This window comes from Salmo salar, chromosome 05 (assembly GCF_965601325.2).
Source record: "Salmo salar chromosome 05, fSalSal1, whole genome shotgun sequence".
In the NCBI taxonomy this organism is placed as follows: domain Eukaryota; kingdom Metazoa; phylum Chordata; class Actinopteri; order Salmoniformes; family Salmonidae; genus Salmo; species Salmo salar.
Window position 1 is genome coordinate 72,843,004 of NC_138295.1, and position 24,497 is coordinate 72,867,500.

General features: G+C 48.7%; 1 protein-coding gene and 1 long non-coding RNA gene across 4 annotated transcripts in view; one reads left to right on the top strand and one right to left on the bottom strand.

The window, feature by feature from the left end:
- Positions 1–612: 612 nt before the first annotated feature.
- On the top strand, positions 613–4,616 carry LOC123743155 (uncharacterized). 2 transcript variants are annotated; one of them, XR_014392401.1, is made up of 6 exons: positions 613–1,195; positions 1,972–2,144; positions 2,381–3,074; positions 3,287–3,452; positions 3,775–3,882; positions 3,972–4,616. It is a non-coding gene; the product is annotated as an uncharacterized LOC123743155 (long non-coding RNA). The 2 variants fall into 2 exon arrangements; XR_006769965.2 differs by lacking the exon at positions 2,381–3,074 and having other exon boundaries at positions 622–1,195.
- A 1,672-nt stretch (positions 4,617–6,288) lies between these two features.
- The window catches only part of LOC106605862 (uncharacterized), a 47,704-nt gene continuing 29,495 nt past the window's right edge, over positions 6,289–24,497 (bottom strand). For both annotated transcript variants that reach the window (XM_082975509.1, XM_082975508.1), the window contains exons 2-10: positions 21,126–21,269; positions 19,659–19,763; positions 19,088–19,207; positions 16,178–18,981; positions 15,342–15,558; positions 13,739–15,197; positions 13,402–13,545; positions 8,961–9,135; positions 6,289–8,742 (exon numbers count right to left, since the gene is read on the bottom strand). In XM_082975509.1, the coding sequence (XP_082831635.1) occupies positions 8,709–8,742; positions 8,961–9,135; positions 13,402–13,545; positions 13,739–15,197; positions 15,342–15,558; positions 16,178–18,981; positions 19,088–19,207; positions 19,659–19,763; positions 21,126–21,152 (5,085 nt within the window). In that variant the 5' untranslated portion in view covers positions 21,153–21,269 and the 3' untranslated portion in view covers positions 6,289–8,708. The remainder of the gene's footprint in view (positions 8,743–8,960; positions 9,136–13,401; positions 13,546–13,738; positions 15,198–15,341; positions 15,559–16,177; positions 18,982–19,087; positions 19,208–19,658; positions 19,764–21,125; positions 21,270–24,497) is intronic.

Sequence of the window (24,497 nt, forward strand, 5' to 3'; positions counted from 1 at the left end):
ATGATGTATCGTATGCAGAGGCTGTAAGACAGATTAGTGGAACTACAGTGTGGAATGATGGAGCTTCCATGGTGGAGCTTCCATGACGGAGCTTACTTTACTAAGTGGACCTAATGTCGGGCTGGTGCTTCTGCTGGACCTGGCATGGTTTCGAGACCTGTTCAGAAATCTTGTGCTTATGAATGTGCTGTGTCAAAGGACACTTTGATAGTGAATAAAGTTAGCTTTCATTGGTAAGGTTATCAACACGACTCAGGTTGTGGAAAGCAGAAATGCCAAGTTGAAGGTTATTGTGGATGCTGCAAAAGTTGTTATTGGGAGTAACAGATGTTACTGTTGAAATGGTTGTAGACATGCTGAATAGTCTTAAGGGTGGATTGTTTCAGCATGATATAGATCAAGTTTAATGGGTTGTGGTGGTGTGGCAGTTTTTTTTGGGGGGGGTAGAAGTTAGTAGGGATTTATTGTTTGGTAGTACAGAATTAGGCAGACCATGATTGATCGCATTCTCCAGCACAGTAGGTGGCGACATGCACTTTAAACGTTTGTTTTCGCGGACCGCCATGATATCATAGAAGAAGACTGTCGCATTCCACTCCAGCAGAGGGCGATAGTCAATCATTTGTGATGCCCTACACAGAGGGGCATGCGCTTCTGTGTTTATCTTCTGCAGAAGTGCATGCTAATTTTGCATGGAAGATAATAAACAATAAAAACTGTCTAAAAGATAGTTGTTGAGAGAATTTCTCAACCATAAATTAACAGCGGCTGCTGACGAGATATTTGGGTTCTTAGAAAAAACGATAGCAGAGTACCAGGTAGACGTTTTCCGTACGAAGAGGAGAAGAACGTCTTCGTGGACTGTTGATGTTGCATAAAGGAGATATGTAGCTTCATACAGTCAATTGTTTGTAGCGTCTAACCACATACAACATGGGAGGGGTAGCTACACGGGTGTCTATCTAATAACGTTAGCAAGCTTTCTACTCAGATCCAAAATGTTTGTCAATGGCGAATCTTCATTGAAAGTGCCGGTTACAAAACCTACATTTATAGTAAAGTCCAGGAACTGGCCTTAGAGCTGAGATCCTCAAAGTGTGAAGCAGCGCCACTGCATTTATTCCGGTTTTGTTTTTGAAAAGGAGGAGACGAGCATCCAGCAATGCAACCTGGTCTCAACGTTTCATATTATTCTGTACGTAATTCCGAAACGTTCCATTTAGTATTTTGTTACGTTTCATATGGTATGTAATAATTTGTGGATGTCCATTATCCATTTTGTGTATGTTACTCATTTACAATTCGTGTGATGTTATGAATTTGCTAAATGTACAATATGTTATGAATTTGCAAAACGTTACGAATTCCTATTTGTTTTGGCTAAAGTTAGCTAGGTGGCTAATGCTAATTTTATCTAGCTGGCTAACGTTAGACAGGATAGGGGTTAGGGTTAAGAGTTAGGTTAAATGGTTAAGGTTAGGGGAGGGGTTAGCTAAGTAGTTGCAAAGTAGCAAAAAAGTAGTAAGTAGTTGAAAAGTTGCTAAAATGCTAAAGTTGTCTGTGATGAGATTAGAACATGCTACCTTTGGGTTACTAGACTTTTCCATTATACGCCCATCCATTCAACCTGACCAACCACCCCCCTTTCGTTTTTGCCTTAAGTAACCTTCTGTCTTATTTAACCATACCAAACTTTAACATATGATACTCATTTGAACATCCAGGATTTACTTTTACAATGTTACGTCTAGTCTGAGACCAGGCTGAGCAAAGTAATAGACGAAAATAGTAGTAGTTACATACACTGCTGTTCTATCACACAGGCAATGCTCTCTGAGGGAATAAAACATTCTTTGTTGTTTGAAGTGACATCTTTGTTGTTGTAATATCGCAAACGGATGTGGCCGTTTTACCAAAACGGATTCCAACTTTAACAGATCTACATGTGCAACTGTTTCTCCTTCCCTCCAGAGTCAGACTGCCAGCAGCAGGCTGAAGCTACGATCACTGTGGTGCAGGTTGCCCCTGAGCAGCACAGTGTAAAGAGGAAGAGGATTCACACTGGATCAGTGAGGTTGAAAAACACATTCAAAGGCTGGAGTCTGATTCCAAAGAAGATCCAGACCAAGTATCCACTTCTGAAGGTGGGTTCACTGACCAGCTCTCAACACATATCACCAAGCCATAGCGTTGGTCAGTGGGCGTATAGCTATCCCTTTCAGCAAACAATTTATTATAACACAGTCGCGCGGTTGTTGTTAGCTGTATTTTAGGTAATACTCTTCGAAATCAAGGGGCATTTTATTAGTGGAAATTATATGGAAATAGTTCAGTCTGTGGCTTTAAGCCCCGGTGACGCTGTGTCCTTTCTTTTCTTCAGATTTCACATTCCAAATAGACACAGAAGGGTTTGTAAATGAAGCCATCAAACTGAAAGTTATCCTCAACCACAACAGAATAGAGAAAGTGATTCTGGCCTCTCAACCTGACTCACTGAATGAGCTGATGTCAACGCTCAAGGAGAAGCTGCATCTGAAGTTTGATTTCAGTCTTCTTTATGAAGACCCTGATTTCAACAATGAGCTCTACAACTTAGAGACCATTGAAGACTTGCCTTCTAGGGCTACGGTGAAAGTTTTGCGAATACAACGTGATACAGACCTCGGTTTAACCGGAGTCTCAGCCAGCGAGTTACAGGACGCCCCACCAGAGCGGTTAGGCAGGTGGCCTGAAGTATTTGTCATACCCACTTTATCGATGGAGGTTGAGTTTGCTCTGAGAGAGGGCAATTGTGCATATCTGAGACATGAAACGGTGCTGAAAATAACAAGGGATCAAAAACACAACATTCTTGATAGGATGGCTTGGACAATCTTCAATTTAATCGCATACCCAAGTGACAGAGAAACAGGCTGGAGATGGTCCACGAGTTGATGAAAGAAAACCGAGACCTGCCACTCATCAATCAACACACGCAGAAGACATTTGCTCTCCGACGCAAAGAAATAGTTAAATCCAGTCCCGCGGTAGAGCATCTCAGAACACGCTGGCCAGCACTCTTCCTCGAAGTCCAGGTTAAGCAGACTAAGAAAAGTTTTCTTTGTCCATTCATGTGCTCATAACAATCTACATTTCCATTGCAGTTCAGACCTTTTTGATATATGTCACATGGGCTTCTGGTTGTACTCACAAATCATGGTTATCAGTAACAAAATTCTCAGGGCAGACTCAACTTGCCTGACTGCCATAAATTGGGATGTTCTGTGTGCTTTGTCTTTTGCTTTAGGTACATGCTGAGTTTCAGAGAATCCCCAACCAGAGCCTGCAGCAGACGTTCTACACTGCCTTGGACCACCACACGCCCCGCCTGCTGACCCTGTTCAGGGAGAAGGAGGGGAAGTCCACCACCCATGAGGAAGTTCTCAAGCATCCTGAGAGTATGCAACGAGCAGGTCAGTGGGATTCACTTGATCAGGGATGGACAATCTTGGTGTGGCTGCAGACTCTTGTTTCAACCAAGCAGTGACACACCTGATTCAACTTGATCAACTAATCTTTAACCAATACTTTGTTTACTGCTTGGTTGGAACAAAAGCCTGCAGCCACACCTGCTTTTTGTGCATAAGATTGGCCACCCATGCGCTACATGGATATGTGCTTCAACTATTAGCTGTGACTGGAACCAGATTAGATTACTCCTATGTTGGGGTTGACGAGCTCAACCTGCTGGATTATTTAAATGCTAAATGACATTGTGAAATGTGCTCTCTTTAGTTCACTTCACAGAGAGAAAAGAACATCACCGGGGCCCGTTCTGCAGTCCTGGCTGGTCTCCCTTTGTTGTTACGAGAGGATAGTTCTGATGTCTTCAAAATCGGCGAGGTATTCACCTGGTTTTACAGCCTGTACCATTATCAATGCATTCTTTCGTATTGTGTTTTTTAAACTTAGTTTTTTCCTCTGTCATTAAGGTGGGAGAACTCATCAACCCTGGTATTCTGGATGGAGTTTCCATTCTCTCAGTGGTGGGCCAGCACAATGAGGTGGTGGGTGGTATACCCATCAGACCGGCCCATGTATCCGTTGTCCTTGAGGATGAGATCGTCATGACTAACTCCCGCTCCTGGCCAGACGCTCTCGTGGTTGTTTTTGGGCTACTCTACTCCCTCCATCTGAACTACCCCAAAGCCCTGGGCAGCACCTCTGCAGAAAGTCTTCCTGAACCTCGACGATGGAAAACTGAAGCCCAAGCTGCTAGCGCTGAAAAATGAACTGTTGGCCTAAATCTGTAGTGATGAGATGGAATTTTACTTTCAGTGACCTCCTATATGCCGAGTGAGTGGTTTGAAAACAATGGTTATTTTTGTTTGGTTTGCTTTTTATATTTTTGTACCTTTTTTGTGAAGGTAATGGATTTGATATTGTATTTCAATTCACTTATAACCCTTTTATGTGCAAAGAAGACACAGGTCAGTCAGCACATTAACTTGCCACATACAGTAGGTCTGTGACCCAGTTCTCTACCTTTTATACAGCTGCAGAAAACCCCCAAATGTATTCTAGAAGATTTCACCTTTGCAGACATTCCGATTGGCACAAAATAAATGTTGATAAAATGTGTATTAAAGTGTCTTTACCTGCTATTTTCTATCTTCTCTGGCAGTGTTGCGTGATCCTGGCCTTCTATGTGAATTCTAAATGCTCACCAAGACACAGGACTATGTCTTAACTGTTCTAACACACTGAATATACACTGAGTGTACAATATTGAGTTGCACCCCCTTTTGCGCTCAGAACAGCCTCAATTCGTCAGGCATGGACTCTACAAGGTGTCAAAGCGTTTCACATGGATGCTGGTCCATGTTGACTCCAATGTGTCCAACAGTTGTGTCAAGTTGGCTGGATGTCCTTTAGGTGGTGGACTGTTCAGAGATGACGTCTGACTCCTGTCCAGCTGAGGTTTCTCCACACTGCCGGCACAGCTCCATGTCAACGTGATGCAAACACTGGTATCTGTGAGGCGGTTTCTCTGTCAACACAGCTCACTGGTCTGTCTGTCTGTCGCTGGTATGTGTGTCTGTCGCGAGTCTGGGAGGTAGTGTTGGTCGCCTTCAGGGTTCTCTCAGACACAAAGGTCTCTGTGTGTGTGTTTTTGTGTGTGCGCACGGGCAAGTGAGTCTGTGTTCTTAATCACATGGAGCAACATGACAGCATATTTCTCAGCTTGTGAGTGGATGAGTGAGTTAATGAGTGAGGGTTTATATGTGTGTTTTCATACGACTAAGGGAGTAGTTATTAGATTTCAGTGTCGTGCAGCCTGAGCCTCCCCCTTTGACTGACACTGAGAATACTTCACCAGATTGGCAAAAACAAGAAACATTGAAACGCCTGTGACTCCAATTAGTATATAAACAAGGCAGCCTGTCAGTCAGTCCATGGCTCTGTGATCACAGAAGTAGTTCACTTACCGGTAGAACAGACAGCACCATTGACAAAAAGTCTTGCCTGATTGAAAGCCGAGGGAAGCCTGGCACAGAAATGTCCATTTACTTAGAAATTACATGATAAAATGGTAATTACACTGTAACAATTTGTTTGGCAGAACTTCTGTGTTACCCAAGCTGCAATGATGGACAGGCCATGTAAAATGACATCTATTTATTCTATGCAACCTATTTCTATGTCTTTGACATTGTCCTTCTCACTCGCCCTGGTGAAGGATGGCTCTAAGAATATCTCCCTGATGTCATCAGAATGGAATGTCAGGATCGTCCTGTAGATGCTACAATACGGAATGCTGCCAACATACTTATCTAAGGTGACTTTAAACACCACACAACCAACTTACCATGGAATATCTCAGCTCAACATGAGGGCAGGAGAAGGCTAATAGCACTTGCCAGTTAAACACTGTGTGACACTAATATACCTCTGATTACTTCTTTACTACTAATGAACTCTTGTTGAATGCATGTTATTCCTATGGTTAATACAGAGTACAGTAGCTTTTCTGAATGGTAGCATGGCTGACTATACAGCACTATAAACAGAATATAAGGCAAAGACCCACCCTGTCAGTTCCTATCTGTAAATAGAGATCAAAGTAAAACAGTTTTATGTGAATAGTCAGACTGTAGCATGCTAACATAGTACGGTCCAGCTGCATATGCAATTACCATGTAAATACTGTATGGTTTTAACTTCACTTGGTATAAAGAGGGAATCGTAAGTCACACCATCACATGTAATGTATGAAGAGGGTGAAGTTGCCTCTTTGTGGTTGAAACATTATTAATACAAACTATAGGAGCATTTATTCTAAACAGCACAGAGGCATTTGTCACATTTAGCCTAGAACACAGTCAGCCCTGAGCTTCTAACAGCATCGGTAAATCACACGCTTCCAGCTCCTCCTATCAGTTTCCTTCTTTCTTTTACAGTGTGGTCTGGAATGTTGGCTGTACAGGGCTGGTGCTCACTGGTGCTACACAACGTTCTTGTCTCACACTCATCCCATACATATTTTTCCTATTAGCTGCACTCACCCAGAGAGAGGGAGGGGAAGGAGAGAGGGGGGGGGAAGAAGAGAGGGAGGGAGAGAGAGGGGAAGGAGAGAGGAAATAGGGAGAGGAGAGGGGAGAGAGAGAGGAGAGGGGGCGAGGGAAGGTAAGACGAGAGGGGGAGAGGGAGAGATGAGAGGGGAAGGGGGAAGGAGAGAGCAAGAGGGAGGGAGAGAGGGGGAATGGAGAGGGAGAGAGGGAAGGAGAGAGGGAGGGAGAGAGGAGAAGGGAGAGAAAGGGAGTGAGACAGTTCGGTGAGGGAGAAGAAAGGAATTCGATATACAGTACCAGTCAAAAGTTTGGACACTTACTCATTCAAGGGTTTTTCTTTATTGTTTTATATTTTCTACATTGTAGAATAATAATAGTGAAGACATAAAAACTATGAAATAACACATGGAATCACATAGTAACAAAAAACTGTTAAACAAATCAAAATATATTTTAGATTTCTACAAAGCAGCCACCCTTTGCCTTGATGACAGCTTTGCACACTCTTGGCATTCTCTCAACCAGCTTCATCTGGAATGCGTTGCCAACAGTCTTGAAGGAGTTAACCACATATGCTGAGCAATTGTTGGCTGCTTTTCCTTCACTCTGCGGTCCAACTCATCCCAAACCATCTTAATTGGGTTGAGTTCGGGTGATTGTGGAGGCCAGGTCATCTGATGCAGCACTCCGTCACTCTCCTTGGTCAAATAGCTCTTACACAGCCTGGAGGTGTGTTTTGGGTCATTATCCTGTTGAAAAACAAATGATAGTCCCACTAAGCGCAAACTGGAGAGCCAGTTTCATCATAGCGCTTGATAGTTTTTACAACTGAACTTGAAGAAACTTTCAAAGTTCTTTACATTTTCTGTATTGACTGACCTTCATGTCTTAAAGTAATGATGGACTGTCATTTCTCTTTGCTTATTTGAGCTGTTATTGCCATAATATGGACTTGTTCTTTTACCAAATAGGACTATGTTCTATATACCACCCCTACCTTGTCACAACACAACTGATTGGCTCAAACAAATTAACTTTTAACAAGGCACATCTGTTAATTGAAATGCATTCCAGTTGACTACCTCATGAAGCTGGTTGAGAGAATATCATGAGTGTGCAAAGCTGTCATCAAGGCAAAGAGTGGCTACTTTGAAGAATCTCAAATATAAAATATATATTTGATTTGTTTAACACTTTTTTGGTTACTACATGATTCCATGTGTTATTTCATAGTTTTGATGTCTTCACTATTATTCTACAATGTAGAAAATAGTACAAATAAAGAAAAACCCTTGAATGAGTAGGTGTGTCCAAACTTTTGACTGTCACTGTATGCTTTATGTGTGTTTTATATAAAAACCAAGACAGAAATGCACGTGTTCGTGTAGAGAGAGAGAGGAGAGAACATACTGTACATAACCACATCAGAGATCATATATTTTCCCCCAAAAAAATTATGTAGTTTATCTTTTTCCTTCATTTGCATCTCGTTTCACAATAAAAAACTAAAGAAACCGCCATACCATGAAAATGTAATAAAATAAAATAACAATACAAATAATATGTATATAGAATTATCAACAAACAGACATGAATAATAATAACAATACTATTAATCGTTAACATAATATGACACTTCTTAATCGCTGATCTCATGCATACTCACACACCACCCATCTGTTAGGAAAGAGAGGGCGATTACTAAAAATAGAACCAGGAGTTCAACCAGTTCACAATAAGCGCCTAGCTACATGCAATGACATAAAAGAGAGCCTCATGTACACATTCTTCCTGGCATAAGGTCATTTACACCAGACTGTACTGTATTATATTGCTGCTCCCACCTAGTATACCATACAGGGCACAATACAAAACTGACTGGAGTCGTACAACATACGCTGTGATGCGCCCAGAGTCTGGGGCTATGGTATAGTACAGACAACACAGACTGTGAGCAACGTTTTCACTTCTCTCTCCCTTTTTTCATCAGGTTTCTCAATCCGTTCATTTCTCTTCAGGTTCCTACAGTATGATGCTTCCTTCATTGTTTTAGTGCTTCTGTTTTGTTGTTTTCTTCTTCCTTTGCAGATATTTCTCTCCTTTCTTCCTCCTGTGGGTTTGTCATCCGTGGGCTTGTTCCCCCTCTCTTTTCCTCCCTTACAGGGTCTTGTCGCTTTCCTTCTTTAAGTGGCTGAGGAAGAGAGAAGAGAGACAGGGTCAGGGATGATGCACACACACACACACACACACACACACACACACACACACACACACACACACACACACACACACACACACACACACACACACACACACACACACACACACACACACACACACACACACACCTCCAGCTGACACAGTCTCCCCACACCCCACCCAGCTCCCCTGGTCCCATTAGTAGGCTACCTGTAGTACTCGTCCTGGGTGAGGGAGTGGTGGTGGTGGATCCACTGCTGTTCCAGGGCCAGTCTCTGGATCTGCAGCTCTGCGCTCTGGGCCTGCTGCATGGCCTGGAGCTGGTGGGCCGCTGACATGGAACCTGTCAGAGAGGAGGGCTGGGGCAGCTCACGGAACGGAGCGCCTGGAGGGGGAAAGAAAAGGGAAGAGGAAAGGGAGAAGAGGAGAGACAGGTGAGAGGAGAAGTGGAGAAGAGGAGAGACAGGTGAGAGGAGGAGTGGAGAAGAGGAGAGACAGGTGAGAGGAGAAGTGGAGAAGAGGAGAGACAGGTGAGAGGAGGAGTGGAGAAGAGGAGAGACAGGTGAGAGGAGGAGTGGAGAAGAGGAGAGACAGGTGAGAGGAGGAGTGGAGAAGAGGAGAGACAGGTGAGAAAAGAAGAGGAGAAGAGGAGAGACAGGTGAGAGGAGAAGTGGAGAAGAGGAGAGACAGGGGAGAGGAGAAGTGGAGAAGAGGAGAGACAGGTGAGAGGAGAAGTGGAGAAGAGGAGAGACAGGTGAGAGGAGAAGTGGAGAAGAGGAGAGACAGGTGAGAGGAGTGGAGAAGAGGAGAGACAGGTGGGAGGAGAAGTGGAGAGACAGGTGAGAGGAGGAGAGGAGAAGAGGAGAGACAGGTGAGAGGAGAAGTGGAGAAGAGGAGAGACAGGTGAGAGGAGAAGTGGAGAAGAGGAGAGACAGGTGAGAGGAGAAGTGGAGAAGAGGAGAGACAGGTGAGAGGAGTGGAGAAGAGGAGAGACAGGTGAGAGGAGAAGTGGAGAAGAGGAGAGACAGGTGGGAGGAGGGGAGAAGAGGACAGGTGAGAGGAGGAGTGGAGAAGAGGAGAGACAGGTGAGAGGAGAAGTGGAGAAGAGGAGAGACAGGTGAGAGGAGAAGTGGAGAAGAGGAGTGACAGGTGAGAGGAGGAGTGGAGAAGAGGAGTGACAGGTGAGAGGAGGAGTGGAGAAGAGGAGAGACAGGTGAGAGGAGAAGTGGAGAAGAGGAGAGACAGGTGAGAGAAGAGGAGAGACAGGTGTGAGGAGGAGTGGAGAAGAGGAAAGACAGGTGAGAGGAGAAGTGGAGAAGAGGAGAGACAGGTGAGAGGAGAAGTGGAGAAGAGGAGAGACAGGTGAGAGGAGAAGTGGAGAAGAGGAGAGACAGGTGAGAGGAGTGGAGAAGAGGAGAGACAGGTGAGAGGAGAAGTGGAGAGACAGGTGAGAGGAGTGGAGAAGAGGAGAGAGATGAGAGGAGGAGAGACAGGTGAGAGGAGGAGTGGAGAAGGGAGAGAGGTGAGGAGGAGTGCAGAAGAGGAGAGACACGTGAGAGGAGCAGTGGAGAAGGGAGAGACAGGTAAGAAGAGGAGTGGAGAAGAGGAGAGACAGGTGAGAGGAGGTGTGGAGAAGAGGACAGGTAAGAGGAGGAGTGGAGAAGAGGAGAGACAGGTGAGAGGAGGAGTGGAGAAGGGGAGAGACAAGTGAGAGGAGTGGAGAAAAGGAGAGACAAGTGAGAGGAGAAGTGGAGAAGAGGAATGACATGTGAGAGGAGTAGTGGAGAAGAGGAGAGACAGGTGAGAGGAGGAGTGGAGAAGGGAGAGAGGTGAGGAGGAGTGCAGAAGAGGAGAGACACGTGAGAGGAGGAGTGGAGAAGGGGAGAGACAAGTGAGAGGAGTGGAGAAAAGGAGAGACAAGTGAGAGGAGAAGTGGAGAAGAGGAATGACATGTGAGAGGAGTAGTGGAGAAGGGGAGAGACAGGTGAGAGGAGGAGTGGAGAAGAGGAGAGACAGGTGAGAGGAGGAGTGGAGAAGAGGAGAGACAGGTGAGAGGAGGAGTGGAGAAGAGGAGAGACAGGAGAGAGGAGGAGTGGAGAAGAGGAGACAGGTGAGAGGAGTGGAGAAGGGAGAGACAGATGAGAGGAGGAGAAGAGGAGAGACAGGTGAGAGGAGAAGGGAGAGAGGTGAGGAGGAGTGAGAAGAGGAAATACACGTGAGAGGAGGAGTGGAGAAGGGAAGAGACAGTTGAGAGGAGGAGAAGAGGAGAGACAGGTGAGAGGAGAAGGGAGAGAGGTGAGGAGGAGTGGAGAAGAGGAAATACACGTGAGAGGAGGAGTGGAGAAGGGAAGAGACAGTTGAGAGGAGGAGAAGAGGAGAGACAGGTGAGAGGAGGAGTGGAGAAGATGAGAGACAGGTGAGAGGAGGATTGGAGAAGAGGAGAGGCAGGTGAGTGGAGGAGTGGAGAAGAGGAGAGACAGGTGAGAGGAAAAGAGGAGAGACAGGTGAGAGGAGGAGTGGAGAAGGGAGAGACAGGTGAGAGGAGGAGAGGAGAAGAGGAGAGACAGGTGAGAGGAGAAGTGGAGAAGAGGAAAGACAGGTGAGAGGAGGAGTGGAGAAGAAGAGAGACAGGTGAGAGGAGCAGTGGAGAAGAGGAGAGACAGGTGAGAGGAAAAGAGGAGAGACAGGTAAGAGGAGGAGTGGAGAAGGGAGAGACAGGTGAGATTAGTGGAGAAGGGAGAGACAGGTGAGAGGAGAAGTGGAGAAGAGGAGAGACAGGTGAGAGGAGTAGAGAAGAGGAGAGACAGGTGAGAGGAGAAGTGGAGAAGAGGAGAGACAGGTGGGAGGAGGGGAGAAGAGGACAGGTGAGAGGAGGAGTGGAGAAGGGAGAGACAGGTGAGAGGAGGAGTGGAGAACGAGATAGACAGGTGAGAGGAGGAGTGGAGAACAGGACAGACAGGTGAGAGGAGGAGAGGAGAAGAGGAGAGACAGGTGAGAGGAGGAGTGGAGAAGAGGAAAGACAGGTGAGAGGAGGAGTGGAGAAGCGGAGAGACACGTGAGAGGAGGAGTGGAGAAGAGGAGAGACAGGTGAGAGGAGCAGTGGAGAAGAGGAGAGACAGGTGTGAGGAGAAGAGGAGAGACAGGTGAGAGGAGGAGTGGAGAAGGGGAGAGACAGGTGAGAGGAGGAGTGGAGAAGATGAGAGACAGGTGAGATTAGTGGAGAAGGGAGAGACGGGTGAGAGGAGGAGTGGAGAAGAGGAGAGACAGGTGAGAGGAGGAGTAGAGAAGAGGAGAGACAGGTGAGAGGAGGAGTGGAGAAGAGGAGAGACACGTGAGAGGAGGAGTGGAGAAGAGGAGAGACAGGTGAGAGGAGCAGTGGAGAAGAGGAGAGACAGATGAAAGGAGAAGAGGAGAGACAGGTGAGAGGAGGAGTGGAGAAGAGGAAAGACAGGTGAGAGGAGGAGTGGAGAAGAGGAAAAACAGGTGAGAGGAGGAGTGGAGAAGAGGAGAGACAGGTGAGAGGAGCAGTGGAGAAGAGGAGAGACAGGTGTGAGGAGAAGAGGAGAGACAGGTGAGAGGAGGAGTGGAGAAGGGGAGAGACAGGTGAGAGGAGGAGTGGAGAAGATGAGAGACAGGTGAGATTAGTGGAGAAGGGAGAGACGGGTGAGAGGAGGAGTGGAGAAGAGGAGAGACAGGTGAGAGGAGGAGTAGAGAAGAGGAGAGACAGGTGAGAGGAGGAGTGGAGAAGAGGAGAGACAGGTGAGAGGAGAAGTAGAGAAGAGGAGAGACAGGTGAGAGGAGAAGTGGAGAAGAGGAGAGACAGGTGAGAGGAAAAGTGGAGAAGAGGAGAAACGGGTGAGAGGAGGAGTGGAGAAGAGGAGAGACGGGTGAGAGGAGGAGTGGAGAAGGGGAGAGACAGGTGAGAGGAGGAGTGGAGAAGGGAGAGACAGGTGAGAGGAGGAGTGGAGAAGAGGAGAGACAGGTGAGAGGAGAAGTGGAGAAGAGGAGAGACAGGTGAGAGGAGGAGTGGAGAAGGGAGAGACAGGTGAGAGGAGGAGTGGAGAAGGGGAGAGACAGGTGAGAGGAGGAGTGGAGAGACAGGTGAGAGGAGGAGTGGAGAGACAGGTGAGAGGAGGAGTGGAGAAGGGAGAGACAGGTGAGAGGAGGAGTGGAGAGACAGGTGAGAGGAGGAGTGGAGAAGGGGAGAGAGGTGAGAGGAGGAGTGGAGAAGGGAGAGACAGGTGAGAGGAGGAGTGGAGAAGGGGAGAGAGGTGAGAGGAGGAGTGGAGAAGGGGAGACAGGTGAGAGGAGGAGTGGAGAGACAGGTGAGAGGAGGAGTGGAGAAGGGGAGAGACAGGTGAGAGGAGGAGTGGAGAAGGGGAGAGACAGGTGAGAGGAGGAGTGGAGAGACAGGTGAGAGGAGGAGCGGAGAAGGGAGAGACAGGTGAGAGGAGGAGTGGAGAAGGGGAGACAGGTGAGAGGAGGAGTGGAGAGACAGGTGAGAGGAGGAGCGGAGAAGAGGAGAGACAGGTGAGGTAGATAGTGACAGAAAGATAGTTAGGTATCATATTCATGATAGAACACAGACAGACAGACAGGCAGACAGACAGAAACATAAACAAACTGACTGAAAAAACAAGCCTTTCCTCACCGAAGAGCTGTTGTCGTAGCACCTCGCTTTCAGTGAGGGGGTGTGCCAGGATGGGGGTGCCCAGCGTTGCCCCTGGGTAGGGCAGGCGGGCCAGGGGAGACCCCGACGCCAACGGGTCCATCAGGGGGTGCACCCCGCCCGCCGCTAGGGGCCAATGATGTAACAGGAAACACAAGGAGTATTTAATAAGAATCACAGAATCAACAACCACGTTAACATCAACATCTGTAACAGACAGGATGAGCTTTCTCAGGCCCAGCTCAAAAGAGCACTAAATAGTAGTGTGTAGATCATAGTACAAGACCACAACTGTGGTAGTGTTAGCAGCAGTGGGTACCTGTGTCTTGCTGGTGCAGGTGCAGGTGGGAGTGGATGTGTGAGTGCTGGTGATGATGAGGCGTGACGTTCAACATCTGAAGACGCCCCGGAATCTCTCCTCCTCCTGTTCCTCCTCCGCCACTTCCACCACTTCCTCCACTTCCATTGCTTCCCCCTCTTTCTCTTTCTCTCTCTCGCTCCCTCTCCCTCTCTCGTCCCCTCTCTCCACCGGCTGGCAGCCCCGCTCTGTCTCGCTCTCTTTCTCTCTCCCTCTCTCCACTCCTCTCTCTCTCAGAGGTGGTGGGGGAGCGAGTGGGAGGGGGGTAGGTCTCAGGAGGGGCGGTCACCGGGGCGGGGGCAGGTGGGGGGTGAGATGGGGGGAGGGAGCTGGGAAAGGAGTGATGGAGGGATGAAACAGGGTTGGAGGAGGGTGGAGGAGGAGCGGGCAGAGGTGCAGCTGCGGGGGCCGGGGGTGGAGGGGCTGGTGCAGGTGCAGGGTGAGAGGGGAGCGAGGGAGGAAGCAGGGAGAAGGGGGGAGGGTTGGAGAGGGACTGAGGGGCGGGAGGAGGGTTAGGGAGGCGACTCACTGGGGCTAACGCTGGGTTCTGGAGGGGCGGTGGTGGGGGTGGAGGAGCCTGGGGAGGGGGGGTGCCGTAAATGGACACCTCACCTCCACCCCCTCCCCCCAGCAGTAGGGAGTGAGCATGTGCATGAGCGTGTGCGTGGGCATGCGAGTGGGAGTGGGCGAGGGCGAGAGCCGTAGGATCTCCCAAGGTGCCCGGCTGGTACACCCTGTCCTCACTCTTAAACTCAAACCCCGGCTTCATGCGCTCACGGTGGGCTGCCACTGCATGGGGAAACCCCATCCCCCCTAACCCTGCACCCCCCATCCCCCCATGTCCTCCTCCATGCCCCCCTGGCCCTCCCTCCATACTGCCACCATAGAGGAAACCCAAGATGGCTGCCGCTGTGGCTGCATCAGCAGGCATGTGATGTGGGTGGGCCAGGGCATGGTTCTGGAACTGGGGGAGGAAGAAGGAGGGGTGGACATGGGGGTGGCCATGAGGGTGGCCATGATGGTGGACATGCGGGTGTTGGTGTTGGCGACTAGCCCCGAGAGGGGACATGGCGTGGGGCCGGGCATACTCGCTCAGGGTCCGCAGTGCCGGGGTGTCAGGGCCCAGATACGGCCCTCCTAACCCGATCCCCAGAGCCCCCTGTGGGCCAACCACCGTTGAACCCCCCATTGATTGCATGAGGAGGGAGTGTGGGATGTGTTGAGAGAGGGAGGGATGGAGGTGGGAGGGGTGGAGGTGAGCGTGGGGGTGAGGGTGGGAGTGGTGCTGCTGGGGGTGAGATTGAGGGTGAGACCCAGGGTTAGAAGAGGAGTTAGGGTCGAGGAGGATGGAGGAGGAGGAGGGGAAGAAGAGAGAGGATCCCTGGCGTTGTATATTTGCATTGTTATTGTCCTTCTGTTGCTGTAGGGAGAGAGGGAACGGGAGAGAGGGAGCATTTAAAGAGACAAAAAGGAGAAGGAAATTGAGCATTGTGTCCCACTCCCTCCCTCATCGCCTCCCTCTCCCTCGCTCATCACCTCCCCCTCACTGCCTCATTATACTCACTTGTAGATGCCTCTCCAGGTCCCGCTCCCTCTCTCTCTCCCTCTCTCGTTCCCGCTCTTTCTCCCTCAGGTCTCTGGCCCTCTGCTCCACCTCTCTCCGGGCTCTCTCGATCACCTCGTTCCTCTTCTTCCACAGTTTGGAGCCGTCCAGGGGGACGAAGAGAACGTCGCTGCGGGCGCAGGAGTTTCCACTGCCCCGATCTAGAACCCTGTGGAACCTAGAACCACATCAGCAAAATATAACCAATTTATGCATCGGATTTTGTTCCCATATGATGATACTATCTTTATTATCTGGCAATGTCTTCTGTGATAGGTGTTGTTGTCTTTGATATACTGGCGGCAGGTAGCCTAGTGGTTAGAGCGTTGGGCCAGTAACCAAAAGGTTGTGGGATTGAATCCCCGAGCTGACAAGGTAAAAATCTGTTGTTCTGCCGCTGAACAAGGCAGTTATTAACCCACTGTTCCCCGGACGCTCAAGACGTGGATGTTGATTGTGGCAGCCCCCTGCACCTCTCTGATTCAACGAGGTTGGGTTAAATGCAGAAGACACATTTCAATTGTACAGGTGACTAGGTATCCCCCTTTACCGATCTACAAAACATCTTCTGTGATAGGTGTTGTTGTCTTTGATATACTTTAGGCCTATCTACAAAACATCTTCTGTGACAGGAATACATTTCTCAGCCCCTTTATCTAGAAATAATAGCTGACATATTATGATAAGTGCCAGTGACAAAAACAGAGATAAAACCACATAAATCAGTTGTTAGGACTTGTTGTTAGAGTGACATATGATGGAGCCCTTCTGTTGCTATGACGCCTATCCCATCTCACCGTGCTGATTGGCTGGCGTGGATCGGAATGTCCACCGGCTTGGGCTCAGGGGAGGGACTTCTCAAAACAGGAGGTGGGCTTTCACTCTCCTCCCTCTCCTCTATTGGTTCCTCCTTGATGACAGGTGGGGGAGGTGGACCTGTGGACGAATCAGAATGCCCATCTCTAGGAAGCGAGGAGCTACAGCCAGGGGCCGAAGTGCCATTGTTGTTGCCGGGGTTACTAAGAGGTGGGGGTCCTTTTGAGGCGTTTTGAGGTGAGAGGGACTGAGAGAGAGAGTTGGTATGGCTGCTGCCACTGCTACTGTTACTATTGCTGTTAGTCGGGACCAGGTTGTTCCCACTGTTCCCATTGGGGTGGTAGGGGCCGCTGAAGGGGGCGTGGCTGTTCAAAGTGCTGTGAAAAGGTGAGGGCCGACAGCCAGGTGACACACCTGAACCAGGAAGTGACATGTTGGCCCCAGAGGAGGAGCCTGGAGGGTAGGAAGGAAACCCTCCCATCTGATTGGTCGAGGGGTTTAGTAAAGGAGAGAGGGGTGTTGCAGGAGTCTGATTGGAGGAAGGGTAATTTGCCGGACGAACGTGATTGGGTCCCAGGCCGGAGGGGGGTTGGGGCTGAGCGAGGGAGGTTTGGGGAGGGGGGAGAGGGGGAGGAGGTGGAGGAGGAGGGTAAGGAGCATTCGGAGGGTGTCCATGAGGAGTAGAGGAGGAAGAGGAGGGAGAAAGGGACGGGGGTTGGGGGGGACCGCCACGGTTTTGGTAGAGAGACGACTCTCGCTGGTTGGTGTCCCTCTCTCGGTCCCTGTCTCTGGGCTGCTGGGCTGGAAAGTGGGGGTGGGGCAGGTGGGGGATCTGAGGTCCACCTGGGTAGTCTCGGCCCAGGTTTGGAGTCATTCCGGGAGGGCTGGGGTACTCATGGGCTGGGCCGGTGGAGGGTGGGCCACCAGGGGGATAGTCCTTGGCCCCAGGAGGGTACTCTCTGTGGAAGTGTTCTGGTCCAGAGGGGGAATTGTGCCTTGTCTGTCCCTGGTCCATCGATGGGGGGTAGTCTCGTTTGGAGGCGCTTTGAGGATGTGGGTGGGGGGGTAGGGTAGGGTGGCTGGGGTTGTTTTGGGGTGAGGAAGGGGGGTCGCGGTTTAGCATGGGGGCTGCAGGTAACCCACTGGTCGAGCTTGGGGGGTTTCCTAGGGGGAGGGGGTTATTATTGGGGTTAACATTGCCCCCCGCCTCTCTCATCTGGCCCCCAAACTCGCCCCACCGCCCCCCCTCTTTGTCTCTGGGGTGCCCCCTTCCTCCCCCAGCACCGGTGGGTCCAAACTCTCTGTTCTGATTCTCATTACGATTCTGTAAAGGGAACTCCCTTCCTCCTACATCCCTCTCTCCCTCCCTCTCCCTCTCTCTATCCCTCTCTCTTTCTCTGAACCCCCCTGGTCCAAATTCTCTTCCCCCAGGACCCATGGGGGGGTCTCTCCCAGAGCTCTGAGGTCCCAGGCCTTGGTACTCCCGGTTCTGACCCCCAAACTCCCTCCCTTGGACCCCATTAGGACCCCCCATCCCACCAGAAGTGCTGCTGTTACCACCACTACTAGCTGAGAAATCTCTACCTATCTCTCTCCCCCCATACTCCACCCTCACTCCCCCCCTCTCCCTCTCGCCGGCCGCCCCCCTCTCCCTTTCCCCTCCCCCGGAAGCGTACCTGGGGAGGTACTCCTTGTGGGGGTGGGGGAGGTAAGGGGGGTGGGAGGAGGATGAATGACGGGAGGAAGGGGGGTTGTAGACGGATGGCAGTTGCTGCTGCTGCACTGGGGGTTGGTGCTGCGGCTGGTGAGAGTGGTGGTTACCAGAGTAACGGGTGTAGCCCCAGCTCCCCTGGCAACCGGTTGCTGTGCCTCCCTGCCATCCGGTGGGGCTGTAGTGGTGGGGGTGGGGCGGGGGCTGGGAGGGGGGTAAGGGGCTGGTTTGGGGTAACAGAGAGGGAGGAGCCGTCTTGTTGTCCATCAGTTTCTCACCTTTCTCCATTTTCTCTCTCTCTACCTTGACTTCTGAGGGTAGGTTCTGCCCCCCTAGTTCTAAGGGTTTCAGCGCTGGTGGAGGAGGAAGGGGTGGTGGAGGGGGGTGTGGAATGTTGGGGTTGCCGTGGGGATAGTCTCCCCCGGCGACAGTTGCCTTGGTCACGCACTGCGCTTTAGCTTTGGAGTTCATTCGATTGCCACTGTGCACAGTGTCAGCGCTGGCCGGTCCATACTCCATCTTGCTCACCAGCTTGGAGTCCTGTGAGAAATAGGACTTCCTGCCACTATTGCTATCATTGGCTGAATCCCCTGCTCCGCAGAGAGAGGGAACAGGAGCAGAGGAAGAGATGGAGGATGGCAGCTTCAGAGAAGGGCTGTCCTCCATTCCTCCATCCTTCCTTTCACCATCTCCGCAAGACTCATCCCCTCTCCCCTCTCTGGCTGCTCTCCTTTCCTCTCCTCCTGTCTTCCCCACTCCTCCCTCTTTCCTTTTCTCCCGTTCTCCCTCTCCTTGCTTTGGTGAGTCTGGACCATCAGAGTCAGAGTCTAAACTGGCTGGAGGGGAGGCAGAGAGACTCGGGGAGGAAGATCGATTGTCCTGGTCGATGTCCCGCCCACTGCTCAGGCTATTGGCCAAGCTCCCTACAACTGAGCTCCTGCTGCCCTGGGATTGGCCATCCTCGTTGTCACTGTCACGTGACTGTCTGGGAGCCGAGGGTGGGGGCGGTATAGTGGGGGGAGTACTGTCAGTTGAATGAGTTGAAGTCGGTGGGTTGGTGGCAGAGGAAGAATCCTGATGACATAAAGTGAATATGAGGAAAATATATATTAATTAAATGTTGACATTTTAACATCCTAATTCAACCTAGTGGTGCAGTTCAACATCACGTTACACTAACCTGGACTTTCTGCCTCTTTGGTGGAGGCACAAGTTCCTCCCCTTCACTCTCTGACGAATCATGGCCTTGCGATCTGTGATTGAAGCGACTGACAGCCAATTCCTCGCCAGCAGCTCTTTGCTACGATACAGAATATGCCATGTATATCATTTTTGAAAGTAAGAAAGACAAACACACAGAGAGATGACACTGCAGGTAAAGCAGTATAAAACACACCAGATTGGCACTACAATTGGACGTATAAGGCAACCATGGTGGTGATGACTCATACAGGTACACAAGACACATGGCTTCATTAAGGCTTACATGTAGATCAATATCAGTCTCTTCTCACACACACACACACACACACACACACACACCACACACACACACACACACACACACACACACACACACACACACACACACACACTTTCCTATAGACAAATATAGATGGAAAGACCACATGACAAACAAAGCCATAAGGAGACAGAGACTGCCATTACTAGAGACGGAGAGGGTCAAAATAACAAGAGTTACTTAGGGAGAACACGGGAAAGAACAGACATAAAACATGATAGGCTCTCACCGTCTGCCTGTCGTTTCGTTCTGCACGAGAAGGGCTGGGATGCGGGCGTCTACCCCTCCTCTCCTCGTTGCTTCCCCCACGCCTCCGCCCACTGCGCATTGGCATCTGAACCGCCAGGGGTGGAAGGGGCAAAAAGAGGAGGAGAGGTGAGAGGAGGAACATGAGGGGTAAAGGGGGGTAAAGGGGGGTAGAGGTGGGTAAAGGGGGGTGGAGGTGGGTAAAGGGGGGTCGAGGGAGGTAAAGGGGGGTCGAGGGGGTAGAGAGAGGTAAAGGGGGGTCGAGGGGGTAGAGGGAGGTAAGGGTGTCAAAACAATAAGTAAAGAGAACAGTAGAGGACAAAACCAAGGAGGAGGAGGGGAGAGGGGGAAATAAAAAAGTGAGGGATAGAGGGGGAAGAAAGGAGGGGAGAGGGGATCAGGGAAGGGTAAGGGGGAACGAAGGATGATGAAATATGGAGGGGGCAGGAATGAAGGAGAAAGGAGAGAGGATCAGTAATGGGTGGGGGAGGTAAGAGCATGAGGAGGGAAAGGAGAGAGGATCAGTAATGGGTGGGGGAGGTAAGAGCATGAGGAGGAAAAGGAGAGAGGATCAGTAATGGGTGGGGGAGGTAAGAGCATGAGGAGGGAAAGGAGAGAGGATCAGTAATGGGTGGGGGAGGTAAGAGCATGAGGAGGGAAAGGAGAGAGGATCAGTAATGGGTGGGGGAGGTAAGAGCATGAGGAGGGAAAGGAGAGAGGATCAGTAATGGGTGGGGGAGGTAAGAGCATGAGGAGGAAAAGGAGAGAGGATCAGTAATGGGTGGGGAAGGTAAGAGCATGAGGAGGGAAAGGAGAGAGGATCAGTAATGGGTGGGGGAGGTAAGAGCATGAGGAGGGAAAGGAGAGAGGATCAGTAATGGGTGGGGGAGGTAAGAGCATGAGGAGGGAAAGGAGAGAGGATCAGTAATGGGTGGGGGAGGTAAGAGCATGAGGAGGGAAAGGAGAGAGGAGAAGAGGAATTGGGAGGGTAGAAGGCAGCAAGAACGAGGAGGAGAGAAGAGAACAGAGAGAGGAATAATTATGACATCAATGTCCACACAGAACATACACACAGAATATACACACCGAATATACACACAGAAACACACTGAATATACACACAGAAACACACTGAATATACACACAGAATATACACACCGAATATACACACAGAAACACACTGAATATACACACAGAAACACACAGAATATACACACCAAATATACACAGAAACACACAGAATATACAGAAGAATATACACACAGAATATCTTAACTTCAAAAGTCTTATTCATGTTAAATGATGTCAAATATAACATCCCAATTCATCTCTGTGCAATATAATACCACATATTAACAATAAACACATCTGCAATCTGACCCACACATGCACACTCAGCTACACAGCTGAACAAGGTTGAGATGAAGGAAGCCATTGAAACACTTCATACCGATTCTTTGTGAGTTCGAGTTTTCATCGTTACTCTTTTATGATGTCCATCCCTCCCCACAGGCCATAGCGGTGAATGAAGTGGTGTCCTTGTCTTTCTCCGTAGGACTGAAAATCACCTCACCACCATCTGAGCTTCTACAACCTGGAAAAAACACCACAATGATGAATTCTCTACCTAACCAGGCCAGTCCCATTGAATTAGGTAGCATCAGAAAACCCCATACAAATAAAATACAATGATACAACAACCATAAAACAACACTCTTATTTTACAGGACACGTTACAGTGCACCATCAATCATAATAACTAATGCTGTTCACATATCGAAGGATACATTTTGAACAATCAATATCGAACAATAACATCAACATTACAACTACAGTTATAGGGAATTCATTGCAATGGTGGACTGATTAACTAGGCATGGCTTTGAGTGCAGGTACAAGTCGAGGATCCTCAACACAGCGATGCTACAGGAAAACCGATATCTGACTCATATCACACTTCAATACTGAATGGATGCATTGATGAGTAATACACCGCAGATCAGTTCATTCAGAAGAATCACAGTTAAAGGAAAACTCCACTCAAAAACAATTTGTTGGTATTTGTTTCATTAGTCCATTGTTGATATAGTCCCAAAATGTTTTGCACGTCAGAAATCAAGTTTTCAAGATATATAACTTTAAAAACCAGAGATACAGCCGGTATGATGCATTTTCATTCATACTGCCTACATCAACAATGGACTAAATGAAAAAAATACCGAAATATAGTTTTGGGTGGTTTTCCTTTAAGGACATGGAATCTGTACACAGATGTATAGATACTGTCGTGTATCACAATAAACACATTTGGATGAAAATATTGTGTGCACAGATTATTCCCTTATGCTGATGAACATTCGTATTTGGATACTGTACAGCACCTTCCCAAAGCAATTGGATGTGTGTTTGAGTTCAGAATCCACTAAGGTGTTGTTTAAGCCTAGGTCAGAAAGAGTTTAAGCTGTTATAGCCATCTCTATTCAATACTGAGCCTCAGGTAACCAGCGGGGCTATACCAGAACAACATTAGCTCCTTACCTACCCTACAGGAGCCCAGCCCCAGACCCAAAGCTGCACAGGGTTAAAAAGAGCCCAGCCCCAAACCTGCACGGGGTTAAAAAGAGCCCAGCCCCAGACCCAAACCTGCACGGAGTTAAAAAGAGCCCAGACCCAGACCCAAACCTGCACGGAGTTAAAAAGAGCCCAGACCCAGACCCAAACCTGCACGGGGTTAAAAAGAGCCCAGCCCCAGACCCAAACCTGCACGGGGTTAAAAAGAGCCCAGCCCCAGCCCCAAACCTGCACGGAGTTAAAAAGAGCCCAGCCCCAGCCCCAAACCTGCACGGAGTTAAAAAGAGCCCAGCCCCAGACCCAAACCTGCACGGGGTTAAAAAGAGCCCAGCCCCAGACCCAAACCTGCACGGGGTTAAAAAGAGCCCAGCCCCAGACCCAAACCTGCACGGGGTTAAAAAGAGCCCAGCCCCAGACCCAAACCTGCACGGGGTTAAAAAGAGCCCAGCCCCAGACCCAAACCTGCACGGAGTTAACAGTCTGATAATTCATTCATTCATAGATTCTAGGGCTGAGAATTACCAGGGACCTCACGATACGATATTATCATGATACTTATGTGCTGATACGATATGTATTGCGATTCTCACGATTCAATGTTTTGCGCATCGACATTGTTGTTTTATTGCGATTTGATGTTCCAAAAATATTGCTCAGACAACAGACCATGAGAAAGCGAGTTTTGATCAGTCATGGGAAAATAATATTGCAATATTGTCAAAACGATGCTATACAATATATAGTCAAAAATAATATCCCAATATGTAACTGATTTGCCCCCCATCACTAATAGATACAGGTAATTGACCATGACATGCAACATATATGTCCAACTATTCACCCCTTCATTCATTAGGGTAGTAGACTATGAAATATGACACAGGTTTTACATGTCCAACTATTCACCCCTTCATTCATTAGGGTAGTAGACTATGAAATATGACACAGGTTTTACATGTCCAACTATTCACCCCTTCATTCATTAGGGTAGTAGACTATGAAATATGACACAGGTTTTACATGTCCAACTATTCACCCCTTCATTCATTAGGGTAGTAGACTATGAAATATGACACAGGTTTTACATGTCCAACTCATTCACCCCTTCATTCATTAGGGTAGTAGACTATGAAATATGACACAGGTTTTACATGTCCAACTATTCACCCCTTCATTCATTAGGGTAGTAGACTATGAAATATGACACAGGTTTTACATGTCCAACTCATTCACCCCTTCATTCATTAGGGTAGTAGACTATGAAATATGACACAGGTTTTACATGTCCAACTCATTCACCCCTTCGTTCATTAGGGTAGTAGACTATGAAATATGACACAGGTTTTACATGTCCAACTCATTCACCCATTCACCCAGTCAAGCTCATGTATACTGAATGAGGATATAAATAGAACAGTGACACACTGGGTGAAATGAAGGGATATATTTATCCAGGTAGTTAGCACTGCCAATGGAGGCCCTTGTGTTCAACCCATCGAGCAGCAAACACACAGATTCAGGGGTGTGCTGTGTGTGTGTGTGTGTGTGTGTGTGGTGTGTGTGTGTGTGTGTGTGTGTGTGTGTGTGTGTGTGTGTGTGTGTGTGTGTGTGTGTGTGTGTGTGTGTGTTTGAATTATCACAGGTACAGTAAATCTGATTGTGGCACCACTACTACATATATGAATTATTAGTGCATACTGCATATGTTGACTTATTCATACACTCACACACTGTATATTAACAGTTACAGCTGTTAGTTACAGATTCACACACACACACACACACACACACACACACACACACACACACACACACACACACACACACACACACACACACACACACACACACACACACACACACACACACACACACACACACACACACACACTGTATATTAACAGTTACAGCTGTTAGTGACAGATTCACACACACACACACACACACACTGTATATTAACAGTTACAGCTGTTAGTTACAGATTCACACACACACACACACACACACACACACACACACACACACACACACACACACACACTGTATACTAACAGTTACAGCTGTTAGTTACAGATTCCACACACACACACACACACACACACACACACACACTGTATATTAACAGTTACAGCTGTTAGTTACAGATTTACACACACACACACACACACTGTATATTAACAGTTACAGCTGTACGTTACAGATTCACACACACACACACACACACACACACACACACACACACACACACACA